The 21,540-nt window shown below is 37.3% G+C and overlaps 3 protein-coding genes across 3 annotated transcripts in view; all 3 read left to right on the top strand.

Annotated features, from left to right (window-relative positions):
• LOC107754982 (E3 ubiquitin-protein ligase RFWD3-like) overlaps positions 1–6,401 on the top strand; it is a 23,581-nt gene extending 17,180 nt beyond the window's left edge. Inside the window, exons 2-7 of the mRNA XM_016571629.1 lie at positions 1,395–1,611; positions 1,695–1,845; positions 3,624–3,800; positions 4,959–5,173; positions 5,528–5,745; positions 5,926–6,401. Coding sequence (XP_016427115.1) covers positions 1,395–1,611; positions 1,695–1,845; positions 3,624–3,800; positions 4,959–5,173; positions 5,528–5,745; positions 5,926–6,069 — 1,122 coding nt within the window. The 3' untranslated portion in view covers positions 6,070–6,401. The remainder of the gene's footprint in view (positions 1–1,394; positions 1,612–1,694; positions 1,846–3,623; positions 3,801–4,958; positions 5,174–5,527; positions 5,746–5,925) is intronic.
• A 1,806-nt stretch (positions 6,402–8,207) lies between these two features.
• Positions 8,208–19,384, top strand: LOC107754981 (Golgi apparatus protein 1-like). The gene is made up of 5 exons (XM_016571628.1): positions 8,208–8,524; positions 15,917–15,946; positions 17,643–17,729; positions 17,831–18,056; positions 19,314–19,384. Exons 1-5 carry the CDS (start codon positions 8,225–8,227, stop codon positions 19,382–19,384), a joined length of 714 nt encoding a protein of 237 aa, XP_016427114.1. The 5' UTR covers positions 8,208–8,224.
• Positions 19,344–21,540, top strand: part of LOC107754986 (Golgi apparatus protein 1-like) — a 16,097-nt gene continuing 13,900 nt past the window's right edge. The window contains exons 1-3 of the mRNA XM_016571632.1: positions 19,344–19,500; positions 19,586–19,797; positions 20,738–20,859. Coding sequence (XP_016427118.1) covers positions 19,422–19,500; positions 19,586–19,797; positions 20,738–20,859 — 413 coding nt within the window. The 5' untranslated portion in view covers positions 19,344–19,421. The remainder of the gene's footprint in view (positions 19,501–19,585; positions 19,798–20,737; positions 20,860–21,540) is intronic.

Below are 21,540 nucleotides of genomic sequence, written 5' to 3'. Positions count from 1 at the left end.
CCACCACCGCTGGACCCTGACCCCAGCTCCAGCCGCACCGCTGCTGCTAATGTGCAGACGTCTGACGAATCCAGCGCTGCAGGTCCACTGCCATTTCTCGTTTCATAACAATTTTAGGTCAGATGTATATTTCCCCAGCTATCTTTTAAATTATTTAATTGTTAAGCTCTTTATAACAATCTACTACTAGAATTGCTGCTATCAATATTGATAATATAAATTGACATAATAATCTTAAATTTAACGACTAAATATATAACATTGGGTGCGTAATATATCATTAACATATCAATTGTAGCAGTATTATTTTCATTTACCATAATAATCGATATTGGATATAAATTGGCTGAAATTTAATATTTAATTGAATCGGTTGTTCCCTTTTTTACATTTAAATCACCTTTGCTGTCATCTGTCTCTGATTATTATCAACTGTTTTAAGTGTAACCGTATTTCATATTTCAAACTAAATATAAATTTTCATGCATTATAATATTATGATGTCTAAAATTGTACATTTTAGGTTTTTAATTTGTCTAAATGTATTTAAATATGTAATATCATCTAATATATAAATAAATCACAATGTCTAATATCATCTAACATAAAAAATTATTTATAATATTTTATGTCAGCTAAAGAATTTAAATTATTTGTATTGTTGCTGGCTAGATTTCTCATTCTGCTTCCCTGTAAAAAGGGAAAAAAAAAACTGGATGCACCAATAATTTACAGTTACAAACTGAACAATAAAATAGGAGATCAAACTCTACTAATTGATAATGAAATGTTAATTAATTTATTTTTTGGATCTATTCAGCCATATTTTTCACTCCTTTTCTGATCCTTAGAATTAAACCCTTTTTTTACTCCTGTATCATTAAGACATGTGTTCCAATTTGTTTTGTTTTTTACAAAAAAATATTGATATTTTGTATATCGATTATGTATTTATGTTGATTTTTGTTTTGTTTCGTTTCATACTGTTTAAAATTTTAGCTTTCAGTTTATTTTCAATTATTGTTTAATTAAGAAATAATGGTTTTTGACCAGTCTTTGTAAAGCAGAATGAAAAATGGTGATATTACAATTTTGGTAAACGTTTAAAAATGTATTATTATGTAAGCATATTTGATAGTTCACCCCAAAATGAAATGAAAATTGAAATGAAAATTTCTAGAAAGAGAGAGAGATGGGGGGGGCGTGGAGGAAAACTTTCCATACAGTGAAAGTCAATGGGGTCCAAAAACCCATATCTAGAAAGAGTGGCGTGGCCGATTTAATTTTGTTCAATTTAATGTCAACAAATGAGAGCCACATATTATGAGCTTCATGATCATGTCTCTAGTGGAAGTAAAGCATCCTTGCTGCTGTATTGTGTGTTTGTTCTGTAGGAGTTGAGGAGGTGGAGAGCTCAGGCGGCGTTCGGCTCCTCTCAGGGAGCGTCTCTCTCGTCGTCCCAGAGGCAGGACTCGTCCAGCGGGGGACATTATGTCTTCTCTAAGGCTGTGCTGGTGTCTCAGACGGGGGGCAGTAGGGTTCTGTCTTACTGCGAGCCTCTCGGCTGCCTGCTGGCGTCTCAGCCTTCTCCACAAGCAACCTTGGTGCCAGGTAGGAATTTGAGCTCTTCCACATTGATTTTTTTCCTTGCGTTGTTTATATAAGCATTGATTGATTGATCGCCGCTCCCTCAGGCTTCGGTGTGAAGAAGATCAGCACTGCGACTCTCAAGCCTAGTCAGTATGTTCCCATCCACTCCAAACAGATCCGAGGTCTGGCCTTCAGCCGACACCAGGACAGCCTTCTGCTGTCTGCGGCCCTCGACAACACAATCAAACTCACCAGGTGAGAGACTAATGCTTTCCTCCTGTGTAGTAATTGTGTGTTCGCATTACATGTTCTATTACAAAATACTTAAGAGCCAACAAAGCACACCAAGTTACACCTGCTATAATTAAATGGCATATAAAACACAAGGCTGGGAATTAATGTGACACTGACTGATAATATAATTTATGCTGATTAATCGGCATCGACTTTTAGATACATAAATAGTTTTTTGGTTCTGTTCTTACAAAATACACTTCATGTAGTTCTGTTCGAAGGACCGTAAGAGCAAGGTAAAATATATAAATAAAATCTATGTATCTATAAATCGATATACATCTGAAAAATACAGTATAATCGTCATATGAGTGCACATGGACATTATGCTGTAACTAACATTTAACAACAACAAGAGAAAAAAAAGACTTGATAAATTTTTCTTGTGCATCATATTTATATTTCATGTCAAAATAATGTTTTTTTTATAGCCTATAGCCTTAACTTTAGAGGATTTGTTGTGGAGAGAAGGAAACCAATAACTGTGTTTAGATATGTATACTTTTCTAGGCAAACTGGTTTCGGAACGGTAATAATAGAGAGGAACACAGGAACAGAAACGTTAAAATATTTTCTAAATATATGCTGTATGTGTGTGTCTTTATATATACATAATAAATATACACAGTACACACATATTATGTAAACAAAAACTTTTATTTTGGATGCGATTAATCGTTTGACAGCACTAATATATATAATATATATATATTAGTGCTGTCAAACTAAATTTATTTTTTATTTTTTTCAAAAACATTCTCATGATAGGACATTGTTAATTTTAGAATAAATCAATTCAGCACATATTTTCATCAAATTGTTTTTTTTGTTTTTTTTTCATATTACTGTTTTTAAATTTTTTTGACCAATTTGTAAATTATTGGCCAGGTATTCCAACATAGTTATTGTTATCAGCAGGGTTATTAAAGTAAACTAAAACTAAATCCATAACAAAAAAAAATGTTACTTGAAATAAAATAAGAAATAAAACAGTATTAAACATATAAATAAACTAATAAAAGTTACCATAACGCAACAAAATTACTAATATTTTATTCAAAATTAAAAAGAAAATATACAGATAAAGTCAAATTTAAAATACTCACAAAAACTATAATAGTATCTCACTGATCGTCAAAATCCAGTATCCATCGACCTCTAAAATCGCTTTCCTGATTAGATTCTGATTCAGCTTAATTTTGTTTAATTTTGACTGTAATCTATAATCAAATGTATCCGTTGTGATGTCTGTTCTCTCTGTTTAATGCTGTAATTTATACAGAGAAACTGATTCAAACCAGTAACTTGTCTTTTTGAACAATTTATTAAACCAGAATCAGACAAGACTAGTCAATAGTTATTTTATTGACTAAAAAGAAGCAGTTGGTAAGAATCATCTGTTAGTGAATCAGACTACATTGGTCATGCTGTAGGTTTGTTTGTGCGTGCAGCCTGTCTGGATTATTTTGTTGTATACTCCTTTTTATTGGATTACTTTCAATACAGACTTGTGAGATATGATTATTCTTTCTGGGTGTGATTTTACTGCTCAGAAACTCATAATAATGGAAATTTGGATGTCTCGTGAATGTAACGACAGTTTTTAGTTGGAAAATGCTTGAACGCAAATCCCAGATGATTTTTTATGCACCAAAAACCAATGCTAATTTTTCATCAGCCTCTGAATATAGCATGTTGAGACTCTTCTGAGTTGCTCCATGTGGATGTTTTGTTCACAGTCTGATGACGAACACGGTGGTTCAGGCCTACAACACGGGCAGACCTGTGTGGAGCTGCTGCTGGTGCCATGATAACAACAACTACATTTACGCCGGTCTCGCCAGCGGCTCTGTGCTGGTGTACGACACGCGGGACACCAGCACTCACGTTCAGGAGCTGGCGCCGCTGCGCTCCAGGTCACTTTCAACTGTATCGGCTTTGGTCAAACTGTAGCATGCTGTAATTGAAGAGTTCATTTGCAAAAACAGATAACTCCATTCTTATGTATTTTCAGAAATCATGTTTTTTTTGTTGTGCATTCCAAGTAATCTCAATCAAACTGCAGTTGGGTTGTTTTGATTAAGTAATAACTCAAACAAATACAGGTAACTTACAAAATTAAAGTTCATTGAAAGTATGTTTATATATATATATATATACAGTATATACTGTATATTTAGTCACTTCCGTGTTGGTTTCACGAGAGAGACCGGAAGGTTGCCGCTTGGGTATGTTATATAAATGAAGAGTTCATTTTCAAAAACCAATAACTGCATTTGGGTTGTTTTGATTAAGTAATAATGACTTACACAAATAATGTTACAGGTAATTTACAAAATTAAAGTTCATTGAAAGTATGTTTATATATATATATATATACAGTATATACTGTATATATATATATATATTAAACGTTGTTTTATAGCAAAAGCAGATAACTCCCAACAGTCGTTTTTTGGCAAAAGCAGATAACTCCACATTTCATGTTCTAGAGTTAAACAAAAACACTAACTCGTTTAATCTTTGTAGTCTCCTCAGATGACAATGTAGACGTCTGACAAACGTTGTTGTGATCATAGACTGTATGGTACGCAATACACGGAGCTTTTCCCTCACCATTGTAACGTGCTGCTTTTGCAAGACTCTTTATTTTCCTTTTTCGCCCTGAAGAAGATATTAGTATAGTACATATAGTTAACATACATATAGTTTGTCAAAATTATCCATCCTCGATCACTTTTAGTCAGCTTTGACGAAACTCCTCTCAGCTAGCACGTCTTTTCAAAGTGACTGGCAACCTTGTCACCTGACCTGAATACAGCGTGCTGATTCGCTAAAATGGACTTATCGGCTTGAAAGTGGACAATACCGGCTTTTTTGACAAAACGTTTTTAGGGTTCAGATCGCGCTATATGTGGAGAATAATGCACAGCACTCAATTCTTTTATTGAATCAATTCTTAGTGGCGTTTATCGGTTTTTGCAAATTAACTCTTTGTATATTACTTGATTGTGTTCTATACAAACTGTGGAGAAACTGTTTGTTGATAATATTGTCCTGCTTCTTCATTGCAGCTGTCCAGTGGTGTCTCTGTCCTACATCCCGCGCGCCGCCTCCAGCATGTTCCCGTGTGGCGGCCTGATCGCAGGCACGCTGGAGGGCGGCTGTTTCTGGGAGCACATGGAGGGAACCACATACACGCCCCACATCCTGCCTCTAGAGTCCGGCAACTGCACAGACATACAGGTGGAGCCGGACAGCAGACACTGCCTCGTCACGTACAGACCAGGTCCTTATCCAACTCGCATACCAGCCCTGTTCTCATATTTACGTATCGCAGTTATTTTCTTTTTTTCGTCGAAAGGTAATATGATGGCTGCCAGTATAGAGTTATACTGTTCTAGTGGTTTTATTCAGCTGGAAAGCTTATTTATTCAGCTTTCAGTTGACGTATAAATCTCAATTTCGAAAAATTGACACTTAAGACTGGTTTTGTGCTCCAGGGTCACATATTGTTTCGATATCAATATAATGATTTATATAATACACATTCCTATTTTAATTTAAGGTTACTGTATTTGATTGCATGTCTTTGTCTTTTGATTTCTTGCGTCTCGGTTCATGTCTGTTTTGTGTCGTCCAGGTCGTGCAAACCCGTCACTGCGTTGTGTTTTAATGGAGCTCAGCCGGACGCCTCAGACAGACAGCAGCCAGCCGCCCGTCTGCTCCTGCTCTCCGGTCCAGACCTTCACCGCGGGATCCTCCTGCAAGCTACTCACCAAGAACGCCGTGTTCAAGCGTCCGGCCGGAGAGGCAGCCACGCTAGTATGTGCTGGAGACGAGGCCACAAACTCCACCATGGTGAGAAGCGCTCCTCATCCAGTCGCTTACACATGGATCACATCACATGTTTCTCATTCAGTATCTAGTTTCATTTGGTTATGCATTGCTTCTGAATGTTGATGCTTGTGTAAGCAGTTTGATGCTGGTCCTGTTAGTTATGCGCACATATTCAGCATGATTTCTCCGCTCTGTCTGCAGGTCTGGGATGCCGGCACTGGTGCTCTGCTTCAGAAGATGCCTGCGGATCTCCCCGTGTTGGACATCTGTCCGTTTGAGGTCAGCCAGAGCAGCTTTCTGGCCTCTCTGACCGAGAAGATGCTCAAGGTCTATAAATGGGAGTGAGGCTGAGAGTAACATTCAAACAAAAATCTGAATAAGCCTTTCTCATAAACCAAATACTGGTGGACTGGGACGCCGGGTGACACTGTTGTCTTTTCACTGTGTGCTTTTTTCTGGGTTTTGTTTGTTTTAAATCTAAATCCTTTATTATTTTCTGTTCATTATAAAGAGTTGTCTGTTTTTGACCTTAAAATCAGGGCTTTATTAATGTCTTAGATAAGAGTGATCAGTGTTTTCATCGTATATATGCAAGTGTCTTTTGTCTTTTTAATAAAAGAATAAATGCCTACATTGACACAGTTTGTGAGAACCTTAAAAACATCTATATAGGAGTGGCACAATTAAATCAATAGGAAATATACAAAGACAATTTTGCAGTGATCTTTTATTAAGTTAATAAAGTTGATATTAGGAATATTGTCATAACAGGGATTTGAGTCAAAATCGAGTTATTTCTTCGGTGTCATAAATTTAAGAAATGTTCTTAAGAAACTAATATGTTATTGGTAATTAAAATAAGAGTTATTGTTTTGTTTTTTTACTACAAACATAAGTGAATAGTGCCAATATTTTAACTAACAGATCTCACCATACTTTCCCCTTTCCATAATTAATCATAGTCATATATTAAAATAATTGTTTTGCAAGTTTTCTGAAATATGTTTAAATTATCTAATTACTAATTTACGTAAATTTCAGAAATCAACATTATAAAGCCAAAAACAACATTATTTCATTTTGTTGGCATATTATAGTTAAAGGGTTTTACGATGGGATTTTGAATATATATTTTTATCATTCCATAAATCAGAAAATATTGTCAATAGCCATTAAAAAAGATAATTTCACCATATTTTAAGAATAACATGCAAATGTTCTATGTACAAACCCCTCTGTTTAAAATCTTCAGAATATATATATATATATATTAGTGCTGTCAAACGATTAATCGCATCCAAAATAAAAGTTTGTGTTTACATAATATATGTGTGTGTACTGTGCATATTTATTATGTATATATAAATACACACACATGCATGCATATATTTTGAAAATACATGTATTTACATGTATATATTTATATTCTTATATTTTATATATAAATATATTGAACATAAACAACATATTTTTTCTTAAATATATACATGCATGTGTTTGTATTTATATATACATAATAAATATACACATTATACACATTATGTAATCAAAAATGTTTATTTGGGATGCGATTAATCGTGATTAATCGTTTGACAGCACTAATATATATATATATATATATATATATACAAACCGCTTTTGCAAGGTATGTGTTGTAATTGAAATCTACGGTCAGACGTAAATAAATAGAGTGTAATAAAACATTACAACATGCATAATTCTGAAGTTGTGTCATGTAAATAAAAATTGTTACTGTTCGTTAACAAGCTATAATAACTGTTTTCTGCAGAATATAAGTTTTCCTCCAGAGGGCGCATTCTCCCTTGAGCCCAAAGGCTTGAGCCATATTCTCTTTTTTGCAAGACACGTTTGCTTTATAAAAGATAGAATTGAAGTGTTATTTCCAGAAATATTGTTTGACATAAAATGTCATTCAAACACAAAAAGAATCTCGATTAAAATAAATATACTATCCTGTGATCATAAACGATCCTGATTGGTGCATCCTGGTCATCGCTGAGAAAAGTTACAGGAACCAGGTGACAACACCACATTATGCGTTACTGCAGCAGCGTAAGTTTTTCCTGAATAAAGACACTGATAAACTTAAAATTGTTTGACTGAGAATACACAGTGAAAAGTTAAAACATAAAAATAACGTTACTTATAGTTACACACCCATCATACAAAGTCTGGACCTCTAAGCCCCGCCCATTTCTCAACTCCCTGTTTCATGCTAATTTCTTTCCTTATCTTCCTTTTATCTAATAAACCAAGTATCTTTAGTCTACGTGGCCCATGTTTAGTTCGTGAACCCTAAATTCCGCACCACTTCAACCGAGAACTAACGAATCCTACTACGGTTGGGGATTTATCTCATGGATATTAATAACACAACCCGCTCGGACTTTCAGCAAGCGACGCGACGTCATCGCGTGCTCATTAATATTCATGAGCGTCCTCCTGGCCGTAGTGGGATTCGTAAGTTCTCTCCGCGAAGATGGCGGCGTGTAGACGTGTGCAGCGACTGCTGCTGTTGATGTTGATCTGCGGCTGGATTGGTTCTGCTCATGGAGGCAAATTGGACACTGAAAACGCCGCAGATAATGCCGAAAGAGGTAAAAATGCAGCGGGAGAGGGGAAAGCAGCGGCGCCGGATGGGGCCTCCTCGGTGCGGCGCAGCGGCGGCTGGAAGCTCGCGGAGGAGGCGGCCTGTCGGGAGGACGTGAGCCGGATCTGCCCCAAACACTCCTGGAACAACAACCTGGCCGTGCTCGAGTGCCTGCAGGACCGAAAAGACGTAAGAAAACACGGCCGAGTCTGTATTTAACTCATAGTCTGTGAGCGCGGGGCGATTAAACCGCGTACAGAGCAGAACTGACTGATCATCAGTCTACATCACGTTACGTTAGTGTGCTATACTAACACGCATCTGGATCTGCAGCGTCTTTGTGCATTTGTGCGACATTCATAAGTTACAGGACATATACATTCATAAGGTACAAGCACGGGTGACGTGAGAAGATATTTGCTAATATAATCAAAAACCAGACGCAGATTGACAAGAAAGGCCTCTGAATGTCACATACAGGGGTTCATGATCTGGTTATCACGATTAACCGAGTGCTTCCTGTTAATGGCTGTGTTTCAATCCTTTGTGTGTTGCCTACTTAGAGCTCACCAGTAAGTTACGCCCAAATATGCGGTCCGAGTCAGCCCCTCTGTGACGTCACCGGCACTCTTAGCGTGCGCGACCGATATTATATTATGATATTATGAAAAATGCCGTCACCGATACTAGCAGCAGCAGCAGGGTGGTAAAATACTGACTTGCTGCCTTATCAGTCAAAGACTTGCAGGCAGCGTTTTTGCACGAAGACACCTCATGAAACTGATTTCGGACAGGCTTCTGACTCCGAGGCAGCGTAACGGTTTAAAGGGGTCATATGATGCTGCTAAAAAGAACATTATTTGTGTGAACATTTGGGCGGTGTTATGCAAATCTTCCCACATAGTGTGGTAGATATGTGGGGGCGTGTTCGAACGAGCCGTTTTAGGTAGGTGTGGCTAACTCTTAACTTTTATAAAGAATATCTCTTTGGATTTGAGACTTTAGTCTTTGCAACTTTACAGATCTTCTTTATGCACCAAGAGCTTGTAACACTCTAAAGAGAAAGGAAAAAATGAAATCGCATCATATGACCCCTTTAATGATCTACAACAAAATAGAACGAGTTTTGATGATAACATAATATAATATATAATATAATACTGATTTCTCGCTAGAAATAACATCAAAAGTGCAAAAGTTAGTCAGAAATATACATTTACACAGAAACTGACCACCAAACGCAACTTTCAGACGCCATCTTTATTTATTTTTTATCCCAACTGTAACGGAATGGAAGGAACGCACAGGATTGTGGGATATCAAAGGCAGCCAAGGATACATCTATGCTGCCTTCAAAATTTTATCAGAAGGTACCTCCGGAGACAGGAAGTGAAGCAGAATTAGGATTCAGACGTGCCTTGATGCCTTCCTGCCTCCGAAGGGAGCATTTTAGAGCTTTTGGACGCAGCGCAAGTAACGTTAATGGTAGCAAATAAGATGAGCACAGTGGCTTCTGTTAAAGTCGGCATTATAAATAAAATATACATGATTTTCTGTTTTGGAAATTAAAAGCTGTGTATTGTAAATGTTTGCACTTTGTATACATGTATATACAAATATTCATTTATTTTAATTTGACCTCGTAATATTTAATAACTCAATCTTTCAGTTAAAATGTCTGACTTCTCTCTGGTGACACAAGGGAAGGGAAAAGATAACCCAAAAATTAAAATCCTGTCATTTACTCACCCTCATGTTGTTCCAAACGTGTAAGAGTTTCTTTCCTCTGTTGAACACGAAAGAAGATATTTTGAAGGATGTTGGCAACCAAACAGTTGACGGTAGCCATTGATGTACATAGCATTTTTACCTTACTATGGAAGTCGATGGCTACCGTCAACTCTTTGGTTGCCAACATCCTTCAAAATATCTTTTGTATTCAACTGAGAAAAGCCTGTTCCAAACATGCAAGAGTTTGAATAAATGAGCATTCAATCAATCGTTAACATTCAATCAACAATCGGCAGATTAATTGGCTGATATAATGTTGCATCGTGCACTTCCGAGAAAGCTCATTTTCATATCATTCTTAAGCAGAATTATAATTCTCATGAATAGGTATATCTGTAAAATGCACTATTTTTTTTTTATATTCTTCACAGTATTTGCAAATATTTGGGTTTTTATTTGGTTTTAGTCACATTCACCTCAAAAATAACTATAAAATATAAAAATAATTTCTGAAAGTGATTCCGGGGATATCATTACTCAATGTTGTTGGAGTTGTGGTATAATTAGAACGATTATTAACTTTATATTTGGTTTCATTGTAGTTATCATCCTTGGTATGAACAAGGATGGCTTGTATACTGAATTTCTGCTGTTGTTCGACTTGACTGACTGGTTGTGCAGTGTTCATTTGTAGAGGAGGGTTCATGATATGTGAGTACTGCTATTAGTTTGGCAAGGGTTAGCCATTGTTTGGTGAAACGGCACCATCGTTTGAATAGTGGCATGATCACAGATACGGAAGCAATATGATCATTGAGGTCCTTGTGTAATAATACTTCTAAAGTGTCCCATTTATTGCCAGTGTCAGGTCTGATAGATGTGTGATGCGAGTCAGGTAATTAGCTCTTAGTTACTGATTACACAAACAGCGCTTTTACTTTTGTTGAACATTTGTTGAATGGTTCTTAACTAGCAGAACTAGGTTTCCCTTTACTTGTGCTGATTATGGGTTTGGCGTTGGTTCTGTGATCTGTTGTATTGGTTTGTTCAGGCCTGGCAGGCCAGGGTCTGTTTATGGTGGGTCATTTTCTCAGCTCTTCATCACATTGCAGGTTATTTTACTAGATGTTCTTCCCAGCCTGGTCATAACTATTACAAATTATTTCTCTGTCAGTTCATCACAGATAAAGGTTATTTCATCTTGCTGTTCATCGCATTATATTTCTCAGCTGTTCACCACATTACATGTTATTTATCTGCCTGTTCATCATATTACATGTTATTTCTCAGCTGTTCATCACATTACAGGCTAATTCTTTGGCTGTTCATCACCATTACATGTTATTTCTCAGCTGTTCATCACATTACAGGTTATTTCTCAGCTGTTCATCACCATTACATGTTATTTCTCTGGCTGTTCATCACCATTACATGTTATTTCTCTGGCTGTTCATCACATTACATGTTATTTCTCGGCTGTTCATCACATTACAGGCTAATTTGACTGCATCACCATTACAGGTTATTTTTCAGCTGTTCATCACATTACATGTTATTTCTCGGCTGTTCATCCCCATTACAGGTTATTTTTCAGCTTTTCATCACCATTACAGGTTATTTCTCAGCTGTTCATCACCATTACAGGTTATTTCTCAGCTGTTCATCACCATTACCGGTTATTTCTCAGCTGTTCATCACAATTACAGGTTATTTCTCAGCTGTTCATCATATTACAGGTCAATTCTCTGGCTGTTCATCACCATTACATGTTATTTCTCAGCTGTTCATCACCATTACAGGTTATTTCTCAGCTGTTCATCACCATTACAGGTTATTTCTCAGCTGTTCATCACCATTACAGGTTATTTCTCAGCTGTTCATCACCATTACAGGTTATTTCTCAGCTGTTCATCACCATTACAGGTTATTTCTCAGCTGTTCATCACCATTACAGGTTATTTCTCAGCTGTTCATCATATTACAGGTCAATTCTCTGGCTGTTCATCACCATTACATGTTATTTCTCGGCTGTTGATCACCATTACATGTTATTTCTCAGCTGTTCATCATATTACAGGTCAATTCTCTGGCTGTTCGTCACTGTGACAGGTTTTTTCCTCTGGCTGTTCATTACCATTGCAGCTTGTTTCTCAGCTGTTATAGGTTATTTTGTCATCGCTGTTACAGGTTTATTGGGGTAATCACTTGATCTAGTTCAGGTTGTTTTTCAGTTTGTAACATTTTATTGCTTAATGATCATGTGAATATGTCCTTCAGAGTTTTCCGTGTTTTTCTCAGACTGAACTTTAGACTTTCTCTTCCCATGGAGAATCACTGTCAGTGCGAGTCCTTACTTTAAGGTCAATTATTTAGCTGTACAATGTTCCTCATTGTTTCTCATAAATAAAGACTGAATGGAGACAGTTTGTTTACATCCATAATTTATAATCTGCTGGAGGCAAAAGGCCCTGGTGGCTTTTTAAAAATGCTGTTTTCTAAAATAAAATCCTGATACAGCTGGAGAAAATACCTTGTCGCCAGACCTTTTATATGTTGAGGCGACAACGGTCCAAATAAGCAGTGATTTTTCTGGTCTCTAAGCAGTATCCTAATATTGCTTCGCAATCATACAGGGTTATAAGTGTTGTAATTTTCACTTGCATTATATATTATAGACAGATGCAGCATAATTGCACAGAGAAGCTGTAGCTTTAAATCCTTTTAGAGTTAATAAATCCTGTTACAAACAAAGGCTAAGAAGACGCTCTCAGCACAGGCCGAGGTCAAAACAGGTTGCTGTGTCTTTGATTGGGTTTGGATGCTTTTTTTAGTAACATTGTGATACTTATCAAGGCCTTCAGCTCCATGAGAATCAAGTATTATACGCTTGATATTTACAGCGGGCCGTCAACAGCTGTCCTGTGCTATGCCGGGGATGCTTTCTGCCTGGGCTTGTTCTCAGCTGTTCAAATAAAGATCGGTATCAAGTCAGCACAGTTAGGGAGACCCTACTGTTATGTTGATTGCTCTTGACTGCTGAAGTTTTCACATCACAAAGAGTATTTTATTAGCGGAGGAATAAAATGTAATTAAAAGGCCTCTATTTTTGATTAAAGCTGCCAAAGGCAATGTTGAAGACATACTCTCTCAGTTTCTACAGATGCTGACCTTCTCTCTAGTTCTTCATGTTACCGTGTGCTAGGGCTGTGTATCACCAGCAAAGTCACGATACGATACGTATCACGATACAGAGGCCGCGATACGATACGTATCGATACAGGACTGCACTGAATTTCACCTCAGCAGAATTTAGAAAAACAGCTGTTTATTAAACACTGCTTACTATAGTGCCATTTCTAACTATTGGCAGAGCAGGCAGCTGACCTCTGCATTATGAAGGGCCTCCATAACTGTACCACAGTACAATATAGGTAATGGCATACGTTTCATGTTTACATTGGGCACTCCCCACCAGGTACAATATTCTGATTGTTTGCATCTTGTTTTTAAGCCCATAAATAATAATGTACTCGTTCTAATAAATTTATATTGTCCCGCAGTTTTATCAACTAAATAGCTTAAACGCTCAAGAGCTGCATTATCTTTCTCAACAAGGAGCTGGTAGCATCATTGTTTCTAAAGGAATTAAAGCCACAGCTTTACTGTTAATAGAGAAACGCGGCAAAACGGTGGTAATTCATACATACACAGCCTCTCTCTCTCTCTCTCTCTCTCTCTGTGTCATAAATGAACAGTTTATGAATCACACTTTTCTGAGAATAGAGTATTGAAGTGGAGATCGCTAAACTGCAAGCTAACCGCTGTTTTCAGAAAGCAAGCGCGTTTATCCACAGTGGAGAGAGAGCGCGTGTGCACTTGGTTGCCAGGTTGACAAAGATAAGTAGCACACTTAGCAGATATTTCTGTAATGCGCAAGTGTGAAGCTCTGTTTCGGGGATTACGTATCTTTATATCAGGCAACCATTTATTGTGTTCCTCTGTGGCCAGATTAAACCTTGTTGTAGCCTATATATGCTCTATTCATTCTTTTTTAGAAACCTCGCACTTTTCTACTCAATTTTAAACGTTGTAAAATTTTAAACAAATTAAGCGCGGTCCACTGCTGCACACGTGCCACAATATCGATACAGGGCCAGCTGTATCGATACTCGTATCGTCAAATCTCTGTGACGATACATCGTCGTATCGATATTTTGAACACAGCACTAGTGCTCATATTTGTCAAATAGCTTTCATTTTGCAGGCAATGTCACACATTTGTCAAACTTAAATGCTCAATCATCAGTCACAGGATTATTGCAGAATACTTTTTCTTCTTGTCATGCCAAACATTGCTGTACGTTTTAACCTTTCGGTTCCTTCCGAAGAATTGCACAGGGAAGAGAGTATCATAAAGTGAATATGAAAGCTGTGTGTTTAATTGACATGCAAATTACCAGTGTGTTTTGGTATGGTAGCTTTAAACGGTGTGCTTTGTCAGTTGACACTCACAGTATTTACTCAGCACACATTTGATTCTCCAGGAGAATGTGAACAAACATCCTCCCAGCATTAAATAATGTAAATCCACCAGATTATGTGAAATTTGCTGATACTAAAAGGCTAAAAAAAAAGAAGAAAAATTTTGATGTAGTAATTTCTTTCACCTCGTTCTGTTCAGTCTGCCTAAACTGAAGTTAAAAAGAGCCTGAAGTTTAAAGGCAGAGTAAGTGATTTCTGGTAGCCAATGTTGATATTTGAAATCACCAAAACAAACACGCCCCTACCCCAAAAGGGTCTTGCCTCTGTTCTGATAGCTCCGCCCCACATATATACGTACGCAACCCAGGCAACGATTGGTTCTGTGAAACAAAGCAAAACCAATGTTACACCGTGTCTACGGACGTGAGCGGCGCGGTGCAACAAATACCCGACAGAAACTGCTGCCGGGTTCTATTTATGAGGTGCTGACACAAATTTCAAATGGTTTTCAACGGTCGTTTGATCGCGTCCAGTGTAGGCAGACTTTAGCTGTTGTAGACACGGTGTTACTCACCTATTGTGAAGAAACAAAGCAAACTCGGCGTCCGATCGCAGGCCTCCCTCCGCTCCTTGAGTTCGCTCCAGCGCTGGAAAGTTGATCCGATATTTACAAGGGTCCTACTTCTTGCCTTATCGTTCCACAGACGTTTTCCTCTTGTTTTTTATCCGCCATCTCTATCTTTCTGTCGCTCGGCTAATATCCGTCCCATGCACTGAACGCGCTCTCCTCCACAGCACGAGTAGACACGCCCCTTACTGCTGATTGGCTACAAGTTTGTTTTGCGATTCGGCCCGAATCAGTTTTCTAAAGTGTTTTTGAAAAATCACATACCCTGCCTTTAATTAGGTTGTTTTAATAATGCATTTTCATACTCAAATGTTTAATTTTTGTCAGAATGTTAATTATCTGATAGTCATCATCTAAAACTTTAGATGCTTTGTTCGTGTGGTAAAACTCTTGTCTTTTTTATTCTCTTTTAAAGCACCAGTACTACAGCCATACATATTCAGACATTTTTGGTTGCTGAAGTGTCACAATGTTTTGAGCATCCCACAACAAGTGTCGTCAAGTTAAAGACTTTAAAAATGCTCTTTGAGGCACTGCGTTCAGTTATGTTGTTGCACTTATTCTACTTGTTTTTAAGCACAATAAAATGTTTTAAATGTTCCTTAAATATTGGGGTGAACCCAAAACCAGTGTAATTACACGGGGCTAGTCTTGAAATTCATGTCGTTTTGCACATGCCTATTACTTTTGTCTGTGTGAACACTTATAATTTATATTTTCTATTCTTAATCTCTCTTTAGGAGACAGAGATCGCTTCAGACTGCAATCATGTAAGTGTTTACACACTATTCCTGTTATTTTTGGTCCTGGATGTTGATGTGAATGAAGGTTGATGGTTAAACCCAAACAAACTAGCTGGAGTTTATTTTGTTGATATTTCAAACCAAAAGTGAGGTTAACTATTCTTTTTGTTTTGTTTGATTTGTTTTGTTTTTTAGTTTGTTTGTTTTATGTTTTTGTTTTAGTGCAACAAATATAAACATTCTCACTTTCAAATAATGTGAAGTATTTTAATCTGTTTAATTTTGCATTTCTTTTCTTTTTTCAGTTAGGCTAATGTCTAAATTGGTTGTTTGAATTTTTAAATTAATATAATTTAAAATAAAATATTGAGTATCAGAAATATAAACATTAGGGATGTAACGATATCAAAATCTCACGATACAATAATATCACGATATAACGTCCACGGTACAATATTTATTGCAATATTAAAAAGAAAAAAGACCAATAAAGAAAAATAAAAAGTTAGTACATTTTAAAGTTAAATTCTTCTATCTTATCTACCATTCTTTTATTTTGAAGGAAAACTCCAGGTTCAGTGAAAACAGGCTTACAAAAACGCGTCTCACTACAAATCTAGTGAAATGCTGTAATCATCTGCCACGAAAATAAAGCCTAACTGGTGGCGTTGCGTTCCCAAGCGCGCACTAAACTCACAGCACTGCAATAAACGAGTTCACTGCATTTATAAGTTGTGAACAAAGCCGTTCTGCGGCGCGGAAATCACCGGATCACGAGCTGATCGCCTCATCAATGTGTGCGCTTCGCTTTGAAACCGACTTGATGAAGGGATTAAGGCTACGTTTACACAACAACGATGTTGTCAAAAACGGAAAAGTTTTTCCCTTGCGTTTTTAAAAAGTTTCACGTATACACGACAACGTTTTCAAAACTATTCGCGTTTACACACATCCGCGAAAACGGCCAAAAATGCTGTATTACGTATGCCAGGCCAGTAGTTGGCGCTGTCACCTTGTTAGTAAACAGTAGCTGTAGGGAAGTGATGACTATATGATGTTTATGATGCGTCTCCGTAAATAAATCCACACTTTGCTGAAGAAGCGTTAGCAAACTCTTGAGCAGCAACAACAGTACCATGTACTCCGCCGTTGTTGTGTATGTTTGTTCGTGCTTGCCTTTAAAATCGACACGTACTGCGCATGTCTACATACCTAACACGTACTACGCACGCGCATGACGTCACCGTTTTCAAAGATTCCCGTATTGTTGTTTACACGGAAACGATAACGGTGGCGTTTTCAAAATCTTGCACTTTGAAACCCGTTTTCAAAAATATGCGTCTTCAGTCCCCAAAACGCCGTTGTCGTGTAAACGAACAGGCAAAACGCATAAAAAGTTTCCAGTTTTTGGATGAAAACATTGTCGTGTAAACGGCCCCGAAGCCATATTGTGTTTTAGGTTTTAGTTCTTTTGACAGATACCGCGCCAAAGCATAATGGCCCAAAACACAACTTTAAAGACCTTTTATGTTAGCATAAGAAGTTTACATATATTTTAAAAACTACACTTTTTGCCCGGAAGAGCTATAGTTTCATATCGTCAAGTGACCACGATAATATCGAGACAGTTTTGATGGTATCGCTACATCCCTAGTAAACATCATTATTCATTCAGTACTGTAAAATGAAGTTATGCAAATAAATCGTCCTGTTTTATTCTTAGCTGCTGTGGAACTACAAGCTCAATCTGACGACTGATCCGAAGTTCGAGTCTGTCGCCATTGAGGTGTGCAAGACCACCATCAGTGGGGTCAGTATGCATAGAGGTGGCGAAGGAAAACCAACTTTTATCTCAAACTGTACCACAAAGTCACTGTAAACCGAAATCGTTTAAACCTGGTTTGTCTCCAGATTAAGGAGTGTGCCGCTGAGGAACGTGGGAAGGGTTACCTGGTGTCGTGTTTAGTAGATCACCGCACCAACATCTCCGAGTACCAGTGTAACCAGTACATCACCAAGATGACCAGCATCGTCTTCAGCGATTACCGGCTGATCTGCGGCTTCATGGACAAGTGCAAGGACGACATCAACAAACTGCACTGTGGAAGCGTCAACACTGGAGAGAAGGTAAGCCCAGGTGCATTGTGGGTAACTGAAAGCAGGCGTATGACCACAGTCTTTAAACCACTGTTTACTTTTTGATGCTTTCTGATAACAGTGCCAGTATTTTTAGCAGCTCTGCAAGTTTCTGCTACATTAGTGTCAAATACAGGACTGTAGCCGAACACTAAAGCAACAAATACATGCTTTTTAGAACTCTTTATTTTATTCATCTTTGCAACTCCGTTTGAAGTTGTTCTTGAAACAGTTCAGTTTTTTTTTCATCGGTTGATATTGGATATTTAATTATGCATGCTCATTTAACTTATTTTAACGTTTAGATTACCTTTGTCATCATTTAACACTCACTCAAATATATAATGTTTAATAACACTCTTAAATTTAATATTAAGTGAATCAAAATGAATATCAATTTCTCATACTGTGCATTACAGTGCTGTGATGCCTAATCTGTAGAATTTAAAATGACAGATTTTTGTTGTTTTTGTTTTTGACAAAATACTATTTATTGGCCATAATGGGACAATAAGCATGTTAATATCGGGCAGCATTATAATACAAGGATACTTCACCCACAGAAGAAAATTGCCAAAATTGATACAACTTCTTCAAATATCCCAAACCCATAAGACTTTCATTCATCTTTAAAGCACAATGAAGATATTTTTAATGAAACCTGAGAGATTTGTCACTCAAGTCCGAAGCTTTAACACTTCAAAATGTTCTTAAAGACATCTTAAAAGTAATCCATAGGCTTTTATTCACATTTAAACGTTGGTCAGCGCACATACATAAAGCACTTCAAATATGGTCAACAGAAGATCAAACTTGCTTGTTTGAAGCACACAAAAACCAACGAGGTTTGTTCTCGCACGTCGTGATCCCAATAGCCTACTGTGTTCGGAAAGAAAATTACGTGTACTACAGAACTCATAAAGGGAATAAATACAAGATGGGATGAAAATATATATTTCAATACTTTCTCTCGCAGTTATATCATTGGGCAATTACACTGTATATAAAAGTACTAATATTGTGACAGCTCTACTATATTTGCGTTTTCATTTTAAAATGGTTGCACACGTGTGTTGAGCTGTGGTGCTCGTGTGAAAAATATGGGTTCAAGTCTGACTCGTGGCCTTTTTTTTTTTTTAAATCCATAATTTCTTCTCTGTTTATTTACCTAGCAGTTAAAATGAAAAATTGCTTAAAACACATTTATTTATTATTACACATTTTTCCATTTGAACTTGCGTATCTGTGTTTTCCGCAGTGCAAGGACGCTCTTTCCACTCGTCAGAAGCTGATCGCTCAGGACTACAAGGTCAGCTACTCACTGGCTAAAGCCTGCAAACCGGACCTGCGTAAATACCGCTGCAACATGGACACGGCCATGCCTCGAGCCAGAGAGGCCAAGCTCTCGTACCTGCTGCTGTGTCTGGAGGCAGCCGTGCACCGAGGTGAGGCTTTGGTGCGATGCGGACGGCCCCAGGTTCTGCCCCCTATAGATCCGGTTTCCTCATGTTTGCGCTCGTTCTGTCGCAGGTCAAACCGTGAGCGGCGAGTGTCAGGGAGAGATGCTGGACTACAGGCGCATGCTGATGGAAGATTACTCGCTCAGTCCCGAGATCGTGCTGCATTGCAGAGGGGAGATTGACACGCACTGCTCCGGCCTGCACCACAAGGGTCGAACCCTGCACTGCCTCATGAGGGTGTCCCGGGACAAGGGCATCTTGGAAGGCCACTGCCAGAAAGCTGTGAGTGGAAATGCACTTTGGTGCACTCAAATGCTGGTTGGTCCGGTCGATATATCTTGAATATCTCGGATACATTTAGTATTGGCAAAAAATGATATCTGGCATTATTTTGGAAAGAGATATTTTTGGGAATACTGTGTCCATTTGGCTGATTAACAGAAACTCTATTTTCCCCGTTGTGTCAAAACAAAGTATACTAATGGCTTGGTCAAATTACAGTTCACTTTTTTTTTTTTCTTCTTCATGTTTTTTTTTTTCTATAAACAGATGGATATTGATGTGTTTATTGTTTTTCTGTATTTTAGTTTTTAGTTTTTCCTTTGTTTTTGTATTTGTTTGTTCTTTTCTTTGTTTTTGTTAGAACGATAGATATTTGTATCTTTTGGTTTTTGTGTATGTTTGTATTTTAGTTTTGTTTTAGTTATTTTTTGCTTTTCTGATTTGTTTTTTTATTAGTATTTGTTTGTTTTTTTGCTTTGTTTTCATTTAGATGTTTTGTTTGTTATTTATTTTTCTTGTTTTTTTAGTTTTTTGTTTTTGTTTTGATATAGATAGATATTTGTATCTGTTGATTTTTGTTTGTCTTTTAGTTTATTTTTTTGCTTTTGCGATTTTTGTTTTTATTACCGTTTTATTTTTTGTAGATTTTGGTTTTTGTTTAGATGGAGAGAGACTAGATAGATAGATAGCTGTTTAGTCAAAATATTGATTATCCTGATTAAAAAAAAAGAAATGCATAAATATGAAGATAATAAATATCACCAAGAGGCTGAAAAATATCAAGATATTTAGTAATTAGTAATAATAATACATAGTTGTATGCATTCAGTACTTCCTGTGATGAATTGATTTAAATCGTGAATAAAGTCGTGAGATATTCATTCATGTTAAATAATGCAGTGGCTGTGATTATGGCTTTCATAACTGTGTGTCCCATCAGCTCCAGACACTGATACAGGAAACAGACCCCGGGGCCGACTATCGCATTGATCGCGCTCTGAACGAGGCCTGCGAGTCTGTCATCCAGACCGCCTGCAAGCACATCCGAAACGGAGACCCCATGTGAGTGCTCCTGTTTAGATATTTGGGCCAGAGCGCCAGCTAGAAAGCCTTTCTGCCAGTAAACAACAAATGGAACAAATAGTTGCCTAATTAATATTGGAGACGTTTTGCATTTGCGTTTCGTAGCGAAGCCTTTTCTGTTGCTTAAGGCACTGCATATGACACTGCAATAATCGCACTGAACAAACCCGTTCTGCCATAAACTTTCCAGTATGCTGTTGATTGATCTTTACATTTGACCTTGTTTCTGTCAGTTTTGTTCATATTGTGTGTGTGTGTGTAGGATCCTGTCTTGTCTGTTGGAGCATCTGTACACTGTTAAGATGGTTGAAGACTGTGAACACAGATTGCTAGAGCTGCAGTACTTCATCTCCAGAGACTGGAAGTGAGTCACAAACCTCAAGAGTTTAGGTTTCATTCCACACTTTTAATTTGAATCCCACTTTTAATCCCATTTATATACCTTTTGAATGATACTCTTCAAGTGCTTTCTTATTTGTCTTTTTTCCCCCTGTGCTTCAGAAAGAATGCAGTAGAGCTACTTCTTGTGTCGCTATTTAAAGGGGTCATATGATGCTGCTAAAAAGAACATTATTTTGTGTATTTGGTGTAATGAAATGTGTTTATGCGGTTTAAAGTTAAAAAAACACATTATTTTCCACATACCGTACATTATTGTTT

The sequence above is a fragment of the Sinocyclocheilus rhinocerous genome, unplaced genomic scaffold (genome assembly GCF_001515625.1).
Source record: "Sinocyclocheilus rhinocerous isolate Xijiao unplaced genomic scaffold, SAMN03320098_v1.1 scaffold3125, whole genome shotgun sequence".
NCBI classification, from domain to species: Eukaryota; Metazoa; Chordata; class Actinopteri; order Cypriniformes; family Cyprinidae; genus Sinocyclocheilus; species Sinocyclocheilus rhinocerous.
This window is presented reverse-complemented; position numbering and strand designations above follow the sequence as displayed.